Consider the following 19065-nt stretch of genomic DNA (forward strand, 5'->3'; position numbering starts at 1 on the left):
AAAAGAATCCCAAGGAAATCAAACAAAGTTAAATCTCTCTACGGTATTGTCATTAAGGGCGGCCCGGTATTCAAAGTTCCTGATATCTTTGATGCGAGAATATAGATCTAGTTGGGAAAGTGGAGAGGTTTGCTTCCAATGGAAGGAACTCAAACAGCGTGCTGCTGTTAACATATGTAAAAGCAGTCTAATGGATCTCTTGGATATGTGCGTGTTTTAATAAAGTTGCACACCACAAAGTGTTTTTTCATGTTTTTTATTATGTTCTTATTTCTTAATCTTTAGATATTATCTCTGGTTGAATTTTATTCATAGTATCTAAAAAAGGTTACATTTTAAGAGAGCAAAATACTTTTTTCTGTTATAAAATGGTTGGAGATATGGTAAATTTTCATTTAATTTTCTTTTTCACTGATTCAATAAACATTGGGATGTACTGATGAATTAACCCCCTAACCCCTTTCTGACAATGGACGTAATATTCCGTCCATGTGACCTTGGCCTATTTGAACATGGACGGGATAGTACGTCATCGCGATCGCCTGCGCACACAGGGAGTGTGCAAGCGATCGCGCCAGATGTCAGCTGATTCTGACAGCTGACACACATCACTAGGTTCCGGGGGCCACCGCTCCAGGCACTTTAACCCCCGAAACTCTGTCACTGAACACGATCGCAGCATTCCGGAAGCCAACAGAGGGCTGACAGCCCCTCTGCCCTTGGATCGGAGACTCCACGGCGTGATGTGGGGTCCTTATCGTTGCCATGGTGACCCAAAGTTGTCATGATGACATCCGGGTCACCAGAGCTAGGAAACTTGCTGATGATGCGCAGTGCATGATCAGCAAGTCTCTCTGTCAGTGCTGAGCTGACAGACATGCTGTCGCATCTCCATGCTATAGAAGCGATCAGCCTGCAAAATATGATAGTCCCAAGATGGCACAAAGTAAAAAAGTTAGAAAAAAGTAAAGAAAAATGTTTTAAATAATTGTAAAAATATTTTTAAAAAATCAAAAAATAATTTAAAAAAATCAATGTATATTCTAGCTCTAAATAAACATTTGAATGAAAAAAAAAGTCAAAACAATAAAAGTACACATATTTGGTATTGCAGCGTTAAAAATGACCTGACCTATAAAACTGTCCAACTAGTTAACTCTTTTAGTGAACATCATAAAAAAAGGAAAAAAAACAATGCTTTATCATCATACCACCAAACAAAAAGTGGAATAATACGCGATAAAAAAGGATATAAATAAACATGGTACCGCTGAAAACATCACCTTGTCAAAAAACAAGCTCCAATACAGCTCCATCAGCAGAAAAATAAAAGTTAGAGCTCTTAGAATAAAAAGATGCAAAATAATTATTTTCTCTATAAAATAGTTTTTATTGTATAAAAGCACCATAACACAAAAAAAAATCATAAATGAGGTATCGCTGTAATTGTAGTGCCCCGAAGAATAAAACTGCTTTATCAATTTTACCAAACACGGAATGGTATAAACCACACCCCAAAAAAAAATCACAAATTGCTGGTTTTTGTTCATTTTGCCACCCAAAAATCAGAATAGAAAGCAAACAAAAATGTCATGTGCATGAAAATGGCACCAATAAGAACATCAACTCGTCCCGCAAAAAACAAGACTTCACATGACTCTGTGCGCCAAAATATGTAAAAAAATATAGCTCTCAAAATGTGGTGATGCAAAAACTATTTTTTTGCAAAAAACAAAACAAAAAAGTTTTTTAGTGTGTGACAGCAGCCAAACATAAAAACGCGCTATAATGTCTCTTTCAAACGTCATGATATTTCCGGTACCGGAGATGTCAGTGTCCATGTGTGTAATACTTGCGGCACACTTGTGGCATGTGCATGCCGCATCAGTACCACATGGACGGGCACCAGGGAAGAACCGTTACAGTAAGAGCTGCTTCCCGGCTCTGGGTGCTGAACACGGCTTTCATCATTCTTCCCCGCTTTGCCGGCGATTGCCACGAGCAGGGGAGAATAATGAGAGTTATATTTAAGTGATAAAAGAGACAACAGGCGGCAGCTGATGGGACTATTACTCATATCAGCCTAACCCTGCTGCCACTATTAACAGTGACAGTAGGAGCGGCTGATGAATATTATTTATCATCCGCCGCCTGAGCTATAAATAATAAATAAATGAATGAATAAAAAAAAACGGAGTGGGTTCCCCTGCATTTTCTATAACCAGACAGGCAAAACTCACAGCTGGGGGCTGCAACCCTCAGAGGTCAGCTTCAGCAAGGCTGGTTATCAAGAATAGAGGGGTCTCCATACTGTTTTTTTCTTCATTATTTTGTGTGAAAATGTAAAATCTTTGGCTAAAACAAAATTTTGGTGGCAAAAATGTAGTTATTTTGTCTTCACTGCCCATTGGTGTAAACTTCTGTGACACACCCATGGTGTCAATATGATCACTGCACCCCTACATAAATTTATTGAGATGAGTAGTTTGTAAATTGGGGTCACTTATGGGGGGGGGGTTCTGCTGTTCTGGCACCTCATGGGTCATGGCACCTGCAAAACATAAAATCTAGCGCTCCTTGTCTTCTGAGCTTTGCACAGAGCCTGAAAAATATTTCTCGATTACATCTATAGTATTGGCACACTCAGGAAAAATGGACCTTAGTTTGTTGTAGAAAAAATTCCTATTAGCCCTTAGAAAAATTGAAAACTTGGGGCGAAACAACACTTTAGTGGTAAAAATGTAATTTATTCTTTCTTCATCGCTCAGTGGTATAAAAATCTCAGATTTTTTATTTTTCCTTTTTTACAGAACGAGGGTCTTCAGGAGGATTAAGAGAATAATAAAATAATTACAACACCCTGTGTCTTTATTTCATTAAAGTACTTTGTAATTATGTGTGTGTGTTTTATTAACCATTTTGTACTATTGGATTAATAATGGATAGGTGTCATAATTGACGCCTCTCAATTATTAATCTGGCTTAATGTCACCTTACAATAGCAAGGTGGCATTAACCCTTCATTACCCCATATCCCACCGCTACACGGGAGTGGGAAGAGAGTGGCCAAGTGCCAGAATAGGCGCATCTTCCAGATGTGCCTTTTCTGGGGTGGCTGGGGGCAGATGTTTGTAGCCGGGGGGCCAATAACCATGGACCCGCTCTAGGCTATTAATATCTGCCCTCAGTCACTGGCTTTACCACTCTGGCGGAGAAAATTGCGTGGGAGCCCACGCCAATTTTTTCTGCGATTTAACCCTTTAATTTAATAGCTAGTGCACCAAAATTTTGCACATACACACTACTAACATTATTAGTGTGGAATATGCAAAAAAAAAGGGGATATGTATACTGTATGTAAACCATGTCTCATATCATGTCAGGTTTGGGAAAGAGATAGCAAAAGCCGGCAATTGAATTACCGGCTTTTATGCTATCTAGCGCTGAATTAAATATAAATACAGTATGTATATATATTTATATGTGTCTCAATGACATATATATATATATATATATATATATATATATATATATATATATAATGTTCATAAGAAGAGATGAGGGCACTCACCGGACTGAAGTAAAAAATGGTTCCTTTATTGAAAACAATACATCCCGAAGACGATTAAGGCCGGGGGAGAGGGAGCTCGTGCGAGCAGGGGAGGACTACGGCCGTTTCGCGCTGTCCTGCGCTTCTACGGGTCAGCTGAATTGTTTTCAATAAAGGAACCATTTTTTACTTCAGTCCGGTGAGTGCCCTCATCTCTTCTTATGAACATTATGTGCATTTAAAGACTTTGTTTCTATGAAGGAGCACCCCGGTTTCATGTGATGGTTTGCAGCGCAGAAACCATCTGTTATACCCGCAACAAATAGTGTGTGGTGGAAGTCATATGTGGGTTGGTGCCGCTTTTTGTATCTCTTGTATATATATATATATATATATATATATATATATATATATATATATATATATACTGTATATATGTTTTAACGAACATTTGAGCACATAAATCCATTAGATGTCGGTTTTGCAAGCCTGCGAGAAAATCTCGTACGGATGCCATACGGATTACATACGGAGGATGACATGCGCAAAATACGCTGCCACACCCTGCCTACGGATGACATATGGATCACTATTTTGGGAACATTTCTGCGTATTACATCCGTAAAAAAACGGACCGTATTTTCATACGCTGAGTGTGACGCCGGCCTGAGGCATATGTGGTGTCAATATGATCACTGCACCCCTAGATTAATTCATTGGGGAGGGTAGTTTGTGAAATGAGTTCACATATAGGGGGTTTCTGTTGTTCTGGCACCTCAGGAGTTCTGCCAATGTGACATGTCACCCTCAAACAATTTGTCACGATTCGACTGGCAAGTAACCTGGGACCAGGGGCACCTTTCCTGGCCCTAACACTAGGGGGCGCCCTAGCTCGCCCTGTTCTCCTAGCTTGCCCTGTTCAGATGGTGAAGATGCCGAGGCCTTTGCCCTTGCCCTATCACCTAGATTAGCCCTTCATCTGTCCCCTTCCCCCACACAGGGAAAAAGGGGGCGCTACTGTGCACCGCAGTACACCAACTCGACAGGATAACAAAGACAAGGGTTAACGGAAAACTCCACACACATAAAATATACATTCACAAATAACAGAAGTATTTACCAGGGTCTGTAGGGAGGGGGAAGAAAGCAAACAGGAAAGGATAAGGAATTTCCAAGCTTACAAACCAGTCAACAGTCGCTACTAAATTCCTCCAGCACTCCTTCACAAAACCAATTTTTCCCACTCCTATGTCTTGCAGCAAAGGCTAACTCAGACAAGGACTTGGTAATCGAGCCCAGATTGGACTCGAGTGGCTAACCGACCACAGCTGAATGCAGGAATTTCCAACATGGCCGATTAACCCCTGCTCTGCTGAAAGAAATAAACACGTTTAATACACTGGAGAAGTGCTTCTTCTCAGCGGTGGAGTAGGAGCCACCAGACGCAGCGATCTTCTGGCTCCGATTTGATGCGGTAACCCCATGACACCATTCCAGCAACATCTGAACGTTAATATGGCGCCTCTTCCGTTCTTTGCATTGTGCTTCAAAAGTAGTATTCCCCTACATATGGGGTATCGGCGTACTCAAGAGAAATTGCACAACAAATTGTACTGTGCAATTTCTCCTGCTACCCTTATGAAAATGCAAAATTTGGAGCTAAAATAACATTTTTATGAGGAAAATGTGATTTTATTTTCACGACTCAACATTATAAGCTTCTGTGAAGAACCTGGGGGTTCAAAGTGCTCATCACACATCTAGATAAGTTCCTTGGGGGGTCTAGCTTCCAAAATAGGGTCACTTGTGGGGGATTTACACTGTTTAGGCACATTAGGGACTCTCCAAACGCAACATGGAGTCCAATCTCAATTCCAGCCAATTTAGTGTTGAAAAAGTTAAACGGCGCTCCTTTTCTTCTGAGCTCTGCCATGTGCCCAGTCATTTACACCCACATATGGGGTATCCGCGTACTCAAAACAATTTGCACACCAATGTTTGGGGTCCAATTTCTCCTGTTGCCCTTGGGAAAATAAAAAAAATTGAATCTGAAGTAGATTTTATTTGTGAAAAAGTTATATGTACATTTTTAAAACATACCAAAAATTCCTGTGAAGCACCTGAAGGGTTAATAAACTTCTTGAATGTGGTTTTGAGCACTTTGAGGGGTGCAGTTTTTAGAATGGTGCCACTTTTGTGTATCTTCTATCATATAGACCCCTCAAAGTGACTTCAAATGTAATGTGGTCCCTAAAAAAAAATGGTGTTGTAAAAATGAGAAATCGCTGCTCAACTTTTAACCCTTATAACTTCCTAAGAAAAAAAAATGTTCCAAAATTGGGCTGATGTAAAGTAGACATGTCGGAAATGTTACTTATTAAGTATTTTGTGTGACATGTATCTGTGATTTAAGGGCATGAAAATTCAAAGTTGGAAAATTGCAATATTTTCAAAATTTTCGCCAAATTTCAGTTTTTTTTTCCACAAATAAATTCTAGTCATATCAAAGACATTTTACCACTATCCTGAAGTACAATATGTCATTACATATGTTATTACCTGATAAACGGACAGTGGTCAGAATTGTAAAAAATGGCCTGATTATTAATGGACAAACCACCCTCGGGGGAAAAGGGGTTAATGACCAAGCCAATGTTGACCTTAATGAACAAGCTAAATTTTACAATTCTGACCACTGTCACTTTATGAGGTTATAACTCTGGAACGCTTTAACGTATCTCATTGATTCTGACAGTGGTTTTCCTGACATATTGTACTTCATGATAGAGGTAAAATTTATTTGATATGACTTGCATTTGATTCTGAAAAAAATTAAAATTTGTCTGAAATTTTGAAAATGTTGCAATTTTTAAACTTTTAATTCTCATGCCCTTAAAATCAGAGAGAGATGTCACACAAAATGGTTAATAAATAACATTTTTCACATGTCTACTTTAGGAAGTTAGAATACTATTTTTTGTAGGGACCACATCAAATTTGAAGTGACTTTTAGGGGTCTATATGACAGAATGTACCCACAAGTGACACCATTCTAAAAATTGCACCCCTCAATTTGCTCAAAACCACATTCAAGAAGTTTATTAACCCTTCTGTAATGTGTAAAAAAATGAACATTTATTTTTTTTCACAAAAATTTTACTTGAGCTCCAATTTTTTTATTTTCTCAAGGGTAACAGGAGAGAATGGATGCTAAAATACATTGCTGAATTTCTCCTGAGTATGCTAATACCCCATAGGTGAGGGAAAAACACTGTTTGGGAGCATGGCAGGGCTCGTAAGGGAAGGAGCACAGTTTGACTTTAAAGAAAAAAATGGCTGGAATTGAGAGAGGACGTCATGTCGCGCTTGGAAACTAGACCCCTTAGGGAACATATTTAGATGTGTCATTAGCACCTTTAACCCTCAGGAGCTTCACAGAATTTTATAATGTAGAGCTGTGAAAATGCAAAATCACATATACCCACAAAAATGTTGCCACAAATTATTTATTTTCACACGAGTAACAAAAGAAAATGGACCGTATAATTTGTTGTGCAATTTCTCCTGAGTATGCAGATGCCCCATATGTGGGGGAAAACCACTGTTTGGGAGCATGGCAGGGCTGAGAAGGGAAGGAGCACAGTTTGACTTTTTTAAATAAAAAATGGATGGAATAAAGAGCGGACATCATGGTGTGTTTGGAAAGCTTCTGATGTGCCGAAACCCCCACAAGTGACCCCATTTTGGAAACTAGACACCTTAAGAAATGTATCTAGATGTGTTGTGAGCACCTTGAACCTCAAGGTGATTCACATAAGTTCAAAATGTGGAGCTATGAAAATAAAAAATAAAATTTTACCCACGAAAAAAATGTACTTCTAGCCCTAATTCTTTGTATTTTCACAAGGATAACGGGAGAAAATTGACTACCCCAATTTTTTTTGTACATTTTCTACTGAGTATGCCGATACCCCATATGTGGAGGAATACTAATATTTGGGAGCACGGCAGGGCTCGGAAGGAAAGGAGCACCATTTGACTTTTTGAACGCAAAAACAACTGGAATAGAGCAGACGACATGTCTTGTTGGAGATTCCTTGATGTGCCTTGACAGTGTAAACCCCCCATAAGTGACACAATTTTGGAGACTAGACCCCTTAGTGAACTTATCTAGATGTGTCATCAGTAGACCCCAGGAGCTTCACAGAATTTTATAACGTAGAGCTGTGAAAATGCAAATCAGATATACCCACAAAAATAAAGCCACAATATTTTTATATTCACACGAGGAACAAGAGAAAATAGATCATATAATTTGTTGTGCAATTTCTCCTGAGTACGCAGATACCCAATATGTGGAGGAAAACCACTGTTTAATGGAATGGTCTGTGGGCTTCATGTTGCATTTGGAGATGTGCCTAAAGAGTGAAAAAAAAACACGTGACCCCATTTTGGAAAATACACCCCTTAAGAATTTTATCCAGGGGTATATTGAGTGTTTTGAACCCACAGCTAGTACACAGAATTTGATAACATTAGGTCGTCATATTGAAAATTTTAATTTTTTTTCACAAAAATGTTGCTTTACCCCCAAATTTGTAATTTTCACAATAGATAATAGGAGAAATAATTTGTTTTGTAATTTGTCCCAAATGCAACTATGCCCTATGTGTGGTCAAAAACTTCTGCTGGGGCACATGGCAGGGCTAGAAAAGGAGAGAGCGCTATTTACCTGGGATAGATTGTGAATTATGTCGCATTTGACAGCATAACCAGCCACAAGTAACCCCATTTTAAAAACTAGACCCCTGAAGGAATTCATCTAGAGGTGTAGTTAGTATTTTGAACCAATATGTGCCTCACAGAATTCTATAACATTGAGACGTGGAAATATGATATTTTAGTGGTAAAAAAATGTAATTTTTGAATTTGCTTCAAATTTGTCTGATACACAAGGGTTAATAGGTGAAACTAGACCCCACAATTTCTTGCGTAATTTCTTCTGAATCCAGTGCTGCCGCATATGTTGTCAGAAATTACTGTTAGGTCACATGTCAGGGCTGTGAAGTAAGATGCGCTATTTGGTTTTTGGGGCACAGATTTTGCTAAAATACAGTAGTTTGAGAGCGACATTTGAGGAAGAGCAAAGCTGCCAGAACAGCAGGAAAAAAAACAAAAGGGACCCCTTTGTGGAAACTACACTGCTCAATTAATTTAGCTATTGAGGCAGTGACTATTTTGTAACATCCACACCAGGCTTTTTTTTTCTGGCGAATTGCAAATTTGCCAGTCTAGTACCCATACATTGTGTCCCCTTACAATGTAGAGCCTCCATATATTGTAGCACCCCCATACACTGAGCTCAGCTTGTGCTTCTAGCGATACGCAAGCGTAAATTAAGTGAATTCTCTCCATTACCATGATTCCAAATATGTGGCTGCTTTTTATGGATAAGACACAGTGGGGCAAAGAAAGAGGGGGGACTTTGGTTTTGGGAGCGCAGAATTCACTGGATTTTATTTGAGGGGGTGGGAGCCACGTTGCTTTTCCAGAGACTTTGTTCTGGCAGTAACGTGGGAACCGCCTATAGTTCCAGTGACAGATGATGGACCTGAGTGGGGGGCAAGTTTTGTGCGGCATAAATTAGGGTTTTTATCAGTAACATTTTAGTGTACATAATATTTTTTTTATCACTTTCAGAATAAGGATGGATCACATTCTTGTGTTCTACACTGAGCACTTTTGTCGGGGTTTCAATGTAAATCCCACAAAAATATGATTCAGACAAAACCCCTGACAGAACTACCCACCATAATGAGGCAGATGGAGAAACTTTGTACTCCTTTTGGCATCTGCTCCGGTGGTTTCCACATTTTTAGGTGTGCATAGATCTGTGGTCACCCACACTTGAGCGCTAAAAAGATGTTTAAAATGATGGGACACTGTCGGAAAAGACTAGTCCAAAGTGACTACATCTGCCTCATAAGGGAGTGGTTCCATCTGGGGTTTTGTCTGAATCGCAATTTTGGAGAATGTACATGTAAGGCTACTTTCACACTAGCGTCGTGCACTGCACGTCGCTATGCGTCGTTTTGTAGAAAAAACGCATCCTGCAAAAGTGCTTGCAGGATGTGTTTTTTCTCCATTGACTTGCATTAGTGACGCAGTGCGCCGCATTGCCACACGTCGCAACCGTCGTGCGACGGTTGCGTAGGACCGTCGCCACCAAAAAACGTTGCTTCTAACGTTTTTTGGTGCGTCGTTCCCGTCTTTTCTCCGCCCCCTACTCCCCGCACCTCACAATGGGGCAGCGGATGCGATGAAAAACAGCATCCGCTGCCCCCGTTGTGCGGCGCATTCACTGCTAGCGTCGGTACGTCACAACGACGCAATTCGTCGTGCGTCGTCCGACGCTAGTGTGAAATTAGCCTAAACCCCACATAAGTGCTCAGCGAACAGCACAGGATAAATGTGAGCAGAGCCTTTTTCAGATTTTTGGGAGGTAGAATGAACAAAATGACAGCAGTACAAGAGCAGTTGTTATTTTTATTTTTGCGCGGTTCGCTGTGCGGTTTAAGTGATCAGGTGGATTTATTATTTGGATTGGTGCAATTACAGCAATACCAGATTTATAGTGTTACGTTTTTTTAGATTTTGGTGCTATCCTTTTTTTGTAAAAAGTAGTTTTTTTGTCGACATATTCTGAGAGCTATAACTTTTTTCTTTTTTGGCAAACAGAGCTGTACCACAGCTCATTTTTTGCGGGACGCGTTGGAGGTTTTTTATTGTACCATTTTGGGGTACATTATATTTTGTGATTGCTTTTTATTCAGATTTTTCAGACACAGAATTAATCAAATCCAGCAACTCCGTTATTGTTTTTATTTTATTTTGTTTGCGCCGTTCATCGTGTGGTATAAGTCATAAGACCGATTTGTTCGTCAGGTCGGTACGATTACAGCGGTACCAGATTTATTATTTTTATGCTTTGCTATTTTTACACACTAAACAATATTTTAGCAAAATGAATTTGTTTTGCATCAACATATTCTGAGAGCTGTACCTTTTTTTGCCAAATGAGACATATTAGGGATTGTTTTTTGTGGGAGAGTTTGGCATCTTGATTTGTACCATTTTTTTTTACATATGACTTTATGATCGCTTTTACTCACATGTTTGTGATTCAGTATGAAGAATAAGTGCCATTTTTTAAATTATTCTTTACGGTGTTTGCCAAACGCAATACATAACGTACCAGCTTTATGGAGGAGGTCGTTCTGGACGCGGCAATAACAATTATGTGTACTTTTTTTTTTGTTTATTTTGTTTCATCATTAATGTTGCATTTTGAATGGCTAAATGGATTTTTGTGATTTGTGTGGTCTCTTTATGTTTTTTTTTTTAGTTTTTTACATGTTTTATTTTACTTTTTCACTTTTATACTGTGGGACACGTATAATTTTCAGTTTGATCACTTGTCTCATACACTGCTGTACAGCAGTGCATCAGTCTGTCAGTGACTCACTGACTGGTGCCTGTGAGACTCAGCTTATGGCTGGCGTCACACTTAACGTATTAAAAATTGGTCCAATTCTCTCGGCCTAGAGTCGCACGAGTGTTCTTCGTATGGTATATATATATATATCAGATAGATAGATAGATTAAAAGCCGGCAAATGATCTGCTGCATACAGTATAATCACACACGTTAGAATAGAATAGATAGAAAAAAAATAAACACAATTTTATATACCATATTTTCCGGCGTATAAGACGGCTTTTTAACCCCTTAAAATCTTCTCAAAAGTTGGGGGTCATCTTATACGCCGGGTACAGCATGTGCGGAGCTCTGAGGTCGCCGCATATGGTGCAGGGAGCGGTCCCGGATGGTTCCCAGGGTCTGGAGGAGACTCTCCTTCAGGCCCTGGGATCCATATTCATGTAGAAAAAAGAATAAAAATAAAAAATAGGGATATACTTACCTTCCGATGGCCCCCGAAGTTCTCTGGGCTCTCAGCGGCGCATGCGGTGGCTTCTGTTCACAGGGATGCTTTGCGCGAAGGACATGAGGTGACATCGCGATCACACGACTGTGACGTCACAAAGGTCCTTCGCGCAATGCATCCTTGGGAACAGAAGCCGCCACATGCACTGTGGAGAGCCGGGACAACTCCGGGGGCAGTCGAAAGGCAAGTATATCCCTATTTTTTATTTTTATTCTTTTTTTACATGAATATGGATCCCAGGGACTGAAGGATACTCTCCTCTCCTCAAGACCCTGGCACCCATCCGGGACCGCTCCCTGCACCATATGCGGTGACCTCAGAGCTCCGCACAAGCCGTATAAGAAGACACCCAGCGTATAAGATGACCCCCGACTTATACGGTGAGTATATCCCAAAGTCTATATTTTAAAAGGAAAAGTTGGGGGTCGTCTTATACGCCCAGCCGTCTTATACGCTGAAAAATACGGTATATATTATATACATATACACACACTGCTCAAAAAATAAAGGGAACACTTAAACAACAGAATATAGCTTCAAGTAAATCAAACTTCTGTGAAATCAAACTGTCCACTTAGGAAGCAACACTGTTTGACAATCAATTTCGCATGCTGTTGTGCAAATGGAATAGAAGACAGATGGAAATTATTGGCAATTATCAAGACACACTCAATAAAGGAGTGGTTCTGCAGGTGGGGACCACAGACCATATCTCAGTACCAATGCTTTCTGGCGGATGTTTTGGTCACTTTTGAATGTTGGTTGTGCTTTCACACTATGGGTAGCATGAGACAGACTCTACAACCCACACAAGTGGCTCAGGTAGTGCAGTTTATCCAAGATGGCACATCAATGCGAGCTGTGGCAAGAAGGTTTGCTGTGTCTGGCAGCGGAGTGTGCAGAGGCTGGAGGCGTTACCAGGAGACAGGCCAGTACACCAGGAAACGCGGAGGGGGCCATAGGAGGGCAACAACTCAGCAGCAGGACCGCTACCTCAGCCTTTGTGCAAGGAGGAACACTGCCAGAGCCCTGCAAAATTACCTCCAGTAGGCCACAAATGTGCATGTGTCTGCACAAACGGTTAGAAACCGACTCCATGAGGATGGTCTGAGTGCCCAACATCCACAGATGGGGGTTGTGCTCACAGCCCAACACCGTGCAGGATGATTGGCATTTGCCACAGAACATCAGGATTGGCAAATTCACCACTGGCGCCCTGTGCTCTTCACAGATGAAAGCAGGTTCACACGAAGCACATGTGACAGATGTGACAGAGTCTGGAAACTCCGTGGAGAGCGAGCTGCTGCCTGAAAAATCCTTCAGCATGACCGATTTGGCAGTGGGTCAGTGATGGTGTGGGGTGTCATTTCTTTGGAGGGCCACACAGCCCTCCATGTGCTCTCCAGAGGTAGCCTGACTACCAGTAGGTACTGAGATGAGATCCTCAGACCCCTTGTGAGACCATATGCTGGTGTGGTTGGCCCTGGGTTCCTCCTAATGCAGCACAATGCCAGACCTCATGTGGCTGAAGTGTGTCAGCAGTTCCTGAAAGATGAAGGCATTGAAGCTATGGACTGACGTGCCTGTTCTCCAGACCTGAATCCGATTGAACACATCTGGGACATCATGTCTCGCATCATCAACCAATGTCACGTTGCACCACAGACTGTCCAGGAGTTGGTGGATGCTTTAATCCAGGTCTGGGAGGAGATCCCTCAGGAGACCATCTGCTGCCTCATCAGGAGCATGCCCAGGTGTTGTAGGGAGGTCATACAGGCATGTGGGGGCCACACACACAACTGAACATCATTTCCTTGTCTTGAGGCATTTATGCTGAAGTTGGATCAGCCTGTAATTTGATTTTCCACTTTGATTTGGAGTATCATTCCAATTCCAGACCTCCATGGGATATTAATTTTGATTTACATTGATCATTTTTATGTTTTATTGTTCTCAACACATTACACTATGTAATGAATAAAGATTTGCAACTGAAATATTTAATTCAGTGATATCTAGGATGTGGTATTTTAGTGTTCACTTTTTTTTGAGCAGTTTATATATACATACATACATACAAGCACACACATATATATATATATATATATATATATATATATATATATATATATATATATATATATATATATATGTATTTATATTTCACAGAAAGATAGAAGAAAAGCCTGTAATTCATCTGCCGGCTTCTGTAAAGTCACTGCAGGAGCCGACAGGATAGAAGAAATGTATTACATACAGTAAATACATATAGGATAGGTAGATATATAGATATCAGTGACAAATACAATTAGTACAGTGTGTTTGCAAATTACTGGACATGTATTTAATAAAAGATTATTTAGCAGAAAAAAAGGGTGTGGACTCCTGTGCATTTTTCACAACCAGCAGAGGGAAAACCAGCGATTGGGGGCAGATGTTTATAGCGTGGGAAGGGGGTAATACCCATGGAGCTTTCCAGGCTATTAACATCAGCTCACAGCTGTATACTTAGCCTTTATTGGCTATTAAAGTAGGGGAACAAAATGATGTGGAGTCCCCCTAGAATGAATAACCAGCAAAGGCTCTGCAGACAGCTGCAGGCTGATATTAATAGCCTAGGAAGGGAACATGGATATTGCACCCCCTGGCTGAAAACATCAGCACTCAGTCGCCCCAGAAAAGGCGCATCTCTAAGATGCGCCAATTCTGGCACTTAGCCTCGCTCTTCCCTGCGCTGTATATTTCTATTCTATCTTTTCTATTCAAACCTGTCAGTGTGATTTTACTGTACACCACACATGAATTACTGGCTTTTCAAACGACACCGCATGTAGAATAAGCCAGAGAAAAAAAACGGTGATGTGAGCTTCCCCATAGATTAACATTGGTCTGAGTGCTATGCAATGTTTTCCCACATAGCACTCGTCCATATTATACGCTAGTGTGACTCCGGCCTATTGCTGGCTCTCACAGGCCACCGTACCATGGGATCATCACAAGACCTCAGGGTACCATGGTAACCATTGGCACCTGCAATTCTCATTGCTCTATGGTTACTAAAGATGTAACAACTTAAATACCGCGATTGCGATCGACAGTGGTATTTAAAGGGTTTATCTGCCCAGAACGGTTGCAAAACTGGTTGGGTCTGATACTGCAGGTTGTCAGCTGTCGTGTACAATGGACACCCGAAGGAATCGCAGCCATTCGGCAGTGCTATTCCCTTAATTCTGAGGGAATAAGTACCTTAGCAAAAGCCGTTTTAATGTGTATTGACAGTCGTTAAAGAGTTTTCCAGTGAAAGATTACCACCCATCTACAGGATAAGTGATAACTTATTGATTGGTGGGGATCTGACCACTGAGAACAGCACCAATCGTCAGAACAGGAAACTCTTATCCAAGACAGGGTATATTTATTCCTGGTCTGATACCTGAACATCTCTCCATTTATACTCTATGGCTATTCTATATGCTCAGAAGACCTATAGGGAATGAATGGAGTGGAGAATAAGCATTATTATTATTATTTATTGTTATAGCGCCATTTATTCCATGGCGCTTTACAAGTGAGGAGGGGTATACATAATAAAAACAAGTACAATAATCTTGAACAATACAAGTCATAATAGGTACAGTAGGAGAGAGGACCCTGCCCGCGAAGGTTCACAATCTACAAGGGATGGGTGAGGATACAGTAGGTGAGGGTAGAGCTGGTCATGCAGCGGTTTGGTCGATCGGTGGTTACTGCAGGTTGTAGGCTTGCATAGCATGCGCTATACTGCTAAATTCTAACAAATAAAAATGTACTATTCTGCTGATCAGTGCAGGTCCTTTCTAGCAGTCTGACCCGCACCAATCAATAAGTTATCAACTATCTTAGGGATTGATGATAACTTATTTTTTACCAGACATCCCTTTGAATTTACATTTGTGATAGCTTACTGCTGCCACATCGCCACATCCTTGCCACCTCTTCAGCCCAGCGCCAGCAGCAGTGTGCTGAGGTCAGTAACATATTGACCTTATCATGTTGGTTGCATGTCTGGGCAGGGGATGATGAGCGCTCCTCTGTTCTGCCCCTGTCCGGGCACGACTGTGTTCAAATGAGTTGCCCACCAGGGCAATGGAAATACTCAATACCGGGTCCGGTCGCACTTAAAGGGGATGTCACGGTGGCTGCGACCCGGTCCGTGGCCCTGGGACTCAAAGGGGAAAGGTCTTTTAAGGGAATTGCGAAAGTCTATTTTCGTGATGCCACCTGTGGTTCTCGGTCAATAGGGACCGACGTTGCTTAACGGGGTCCTCTGGGGTGATGTTGTGGCAGCAATATGGTGACACTTCCCACAGGTGAAGCAGGGTCCCCAGGTCTCCCAAGGTGTATGGCAGGGATGATGTGTTGCCGGTAAATAATGGGAGACACAGGGTTGCAGTCTTTACCTGGTTTACTGGTGGTAGCAGGCCACAGTCCAGGGTACCGGCAACAGGTACAGTAGGAGTCCAGGCAGCCCGGAAATAATCCCCTTGGCAGGTCAGGTTGGGAGCCTTCCACTATGCACTTCTTTCCTGGTCCCTTGCTCCCTGTAGTTTGCTGGCAAGTTACCCCTTTTCTCTCCTGCCCTGGGACAGTACTTATACAGTAGGCAGCTTGAGACATTTTCTTGGGGTCTCTGACAGTGTGGCTCCAAGCTCTAACTGCTGCTGTACCTTGGTGTTGTACCCTGGTGTTGTATGGGCAGTTTATGTATAGTCCTATGCCCTCCAGTTCTGCTGTGGACCTTACAGTTATCCACAATTTCAGGTTCCCGGTGCCCGGTTTCTGCACTCTGGCTCATAGGGGGCCCAATCGTAGCCTCCTTGAGCCCTCAATCTCTCCTCTGCTCCTTTCCTGTCTCTCTTCACCATCAGACTCTCTCAGACTCCTCCTCCAGACCAAGATCTATATATCTCAGGGAAGCTCCCCTAAAACAGGGTTTTGAGCTTCCCCTCCTGGCCTGGAGTTAGAATGTGTTGTGTGTGGGATAACCTGCCAAAGAGATCCCTCTTGTCTCCAGGCGTAGCACTACCCTCCCCGAGAGGAAGGCAGCACTACTGTGGTACCCGAACTCCAGGGGTGCCACACAAATGTATTCACTACTGAAAGATATGAATACATTTGAATATAGGAAGAAGGAAGCGGTGTCTCCTGAACGGCTCCACAGACCGCAGCAGACCCCTTTGCCAGCCGCATGCAGCCCACAGGCTAAATGTTGTGAAGGCCTGCTTGAAATGGTAGATGGTACATATGGTAGAAACAATGCAGATAGTAGACTGGTAGAAGCAATGCAAACAATTTATATAAAATTATATGCAAATATACTGCTATGTGTGTCCGTTGTTCATCTAGTCATGCGTAGGTAATTGGGAAAACCATGTATACTTCATTTATGGAGAATAGGCCCAAGCTTTGCTTATGGCAGCCAACTAATTTGGCTATCTTTTTTGTTTGTTTAAGATTTAGAGTTTATACTAATAAATTATCTGAGCTGCATATGTTGAGTATGTAATATATTAAATTAGATGCATTATTAATTACTTTCTCATACCTTAATGCTGTCTTGGACATTTTGAAGAAATGGTGTTCCTAAGTCAAATTCTATTCCTCCATGTAAATTAAAATATTTATTTGGTAAATGCTGGAAATGTTGGCATTTATAATTTTCTCCGAGCATGAGTGGTGGTAATTCACGTTCAGTCTTTACTTTATCATCTGCAAAATAAATTGAAAAAAAAAACTTGCTGCAATATATATATATTACTATATATATATTAAGTTCTAAAACCATATGTGCATTGAATTCTTCATCCCTCATAGTTTATAAGATAGGGTGTGCTTTTTTACTTTTTCTTCTAAAAAATAAAGCATATTCAATAAAAAATAAGGCTGTTCCAAATGTGTAAATGCAGTCTGGCTAAAAAAGAAACCATTAGAGCAGATTCACCAAGGCTGACATTTCAGACGCCAGTCAGGATGGACAATCTGATGGCTAAGATGTGACAAATTCATTACGAAATGCTCGTGCCTTTTTGTATCTTTCAACTGCTATGAGCCAGAAGCAGAAATATAGTCGGGGCTAACTTACATTATTGTTCTACCACTTTTGCTGAATTTGTTTAGCACTTGACCACACACAGTTTCAAAAGCTGCCAAAGCTGTATCGGACTGGTCTAAAAATGCCAAAAATTACAACATTTAAAGCAGTTTTATGTAAAAAAAAAATTGTCTAAAAGTGCTTGAGGAATTAGGAATTTATTCAAATTTGTGTCCCAACCATTCCAATTATGAAAAAAGGCAGAGTTTAGTGTAAGTTTACTAACACTCTGTGCTTTTTCAACATTTTTTTTTATAGTACGGTACTTTTTATTATTTTCTCTTCGTTGTTGTTTGGGTGTCCTTTTAATGGCTTTTTACTGTTTTGTTTTTGATAACAAGAAATCACTAGTAGTTTTTGAAGTAAAAATGCTCAATGTCTTCTGTATGTCTTTTTAGCCCTCCCATAGACTTGTATTGTTTTCCTAGCGGAAAACGATTGAAGAATGCACGTGACTTTTTTTAAATGCTCGGAAGCTCTGAAAGTCAGAAGCATTTAACACTAGAAGTCCCAGAAATTTCGAGCTCCCCCCTAAAGTCCTGAAAGAGGGTCAAATGACCCTAAAGGTACCGTCACACTCAGCGACTTTACAGCGAGAACGACGACGATCCGTGACGTTGCAGCGTCCTGGATAGCGATCTCGTTGTGTTTGACACGCAGCAGCGATCTGGATCCTGCTGTGATATCGCTGGTCGGAGCTAGAAGTCCAGAACTTTATTTCGACGCTGATCACCCGCTGTCATTGCTGGATCGGTGTGTGTGACACCGATCCAGCGATGTGTTCACTTGTAACCAGGGTAAATATCGGGTTACTAAGCGCAGGGCCGCGCTTAGTAACCCGATATTTACCCTGGTTACCATTGTAAAAGTAAAAAAAAACCACTACATACTCACCTTCTGATGTCTGTCACGTCCCCCGCCGGCGGCTTCCCTGCACTGAATGTGTCAGCGCCGGCCAGCCGTAAAGCAGAGCACAGTGGTGACGTTACCGCTGTGCTCTGCTTTACGTCCGGCCGGCGCTGACACATTCAGTGCAGGGAAGCCGCCGGCGGGGGACGTGACAGACATCAGAAGGTGAGTATGTAGTGTTTTTTTTTTTACTTTTACAATGGTAACCAGGGTAAATATCGGGTTACTAAGTGCGGCCCTGCGCTTAGTAACCCGATGTTTACCCTGGTTACCCGGGTGCTGCAGGGGGACTTCGGCATCGTTGAAGACAGTTTCAACGATGCCGAAGTCGTTCCCCTGATCGTTGGTCGCTGGAGAGAGCTGTCTGTGTGACAGCTCCCCAGCGACCACACAACGACTTACCAACGATCGCATCGCTGGTCGTGATCGTTGGTAAGTCGTTTAGTGTAACGGTACCTTTAAGATAAACTG

The 19065-nt window shown here is 41.5% G+C and overlaps 1 protein-coding gene across 1 annotated transcript in view; it reads right to left on the minus strand.

The window, feature by feature from the left end:
* Positions 1-19065, minus strand: part of ANKAR (ankyrin and armadillo repeat containing) — an 898322-nt gene that overhangs the window by 718594 nt on the left and 160663 nt on the right. Inside the window, exon 4 of the mRNA XM_077275585.1 lies at positions 17140-17303. Within this exon, the coding sequence (XP_077131700.1) occupies positions 17140-17303 (164 nt within the window). The remainder of the gene's footprint in view (positions 1-17139; positions 17304-19065) is intronic.

The sequence above is a fragment of the Ranitomeya variabilis genome, chromosome 7 (assembly GCF_051348905.1).
Source record: "Ranitomeya variabilis isolate aRanVar5 chromosome 7, aRanVar5.hap1, whole genome shotgun sequence".
NCBI classification, from domain to species: domain Eukaryota; kingdom Metazoa; phylum Chordata; class Amphibia; order Anura; family Dendrobatidae; genus Ranitomeya; species Ranitomeya variabilis.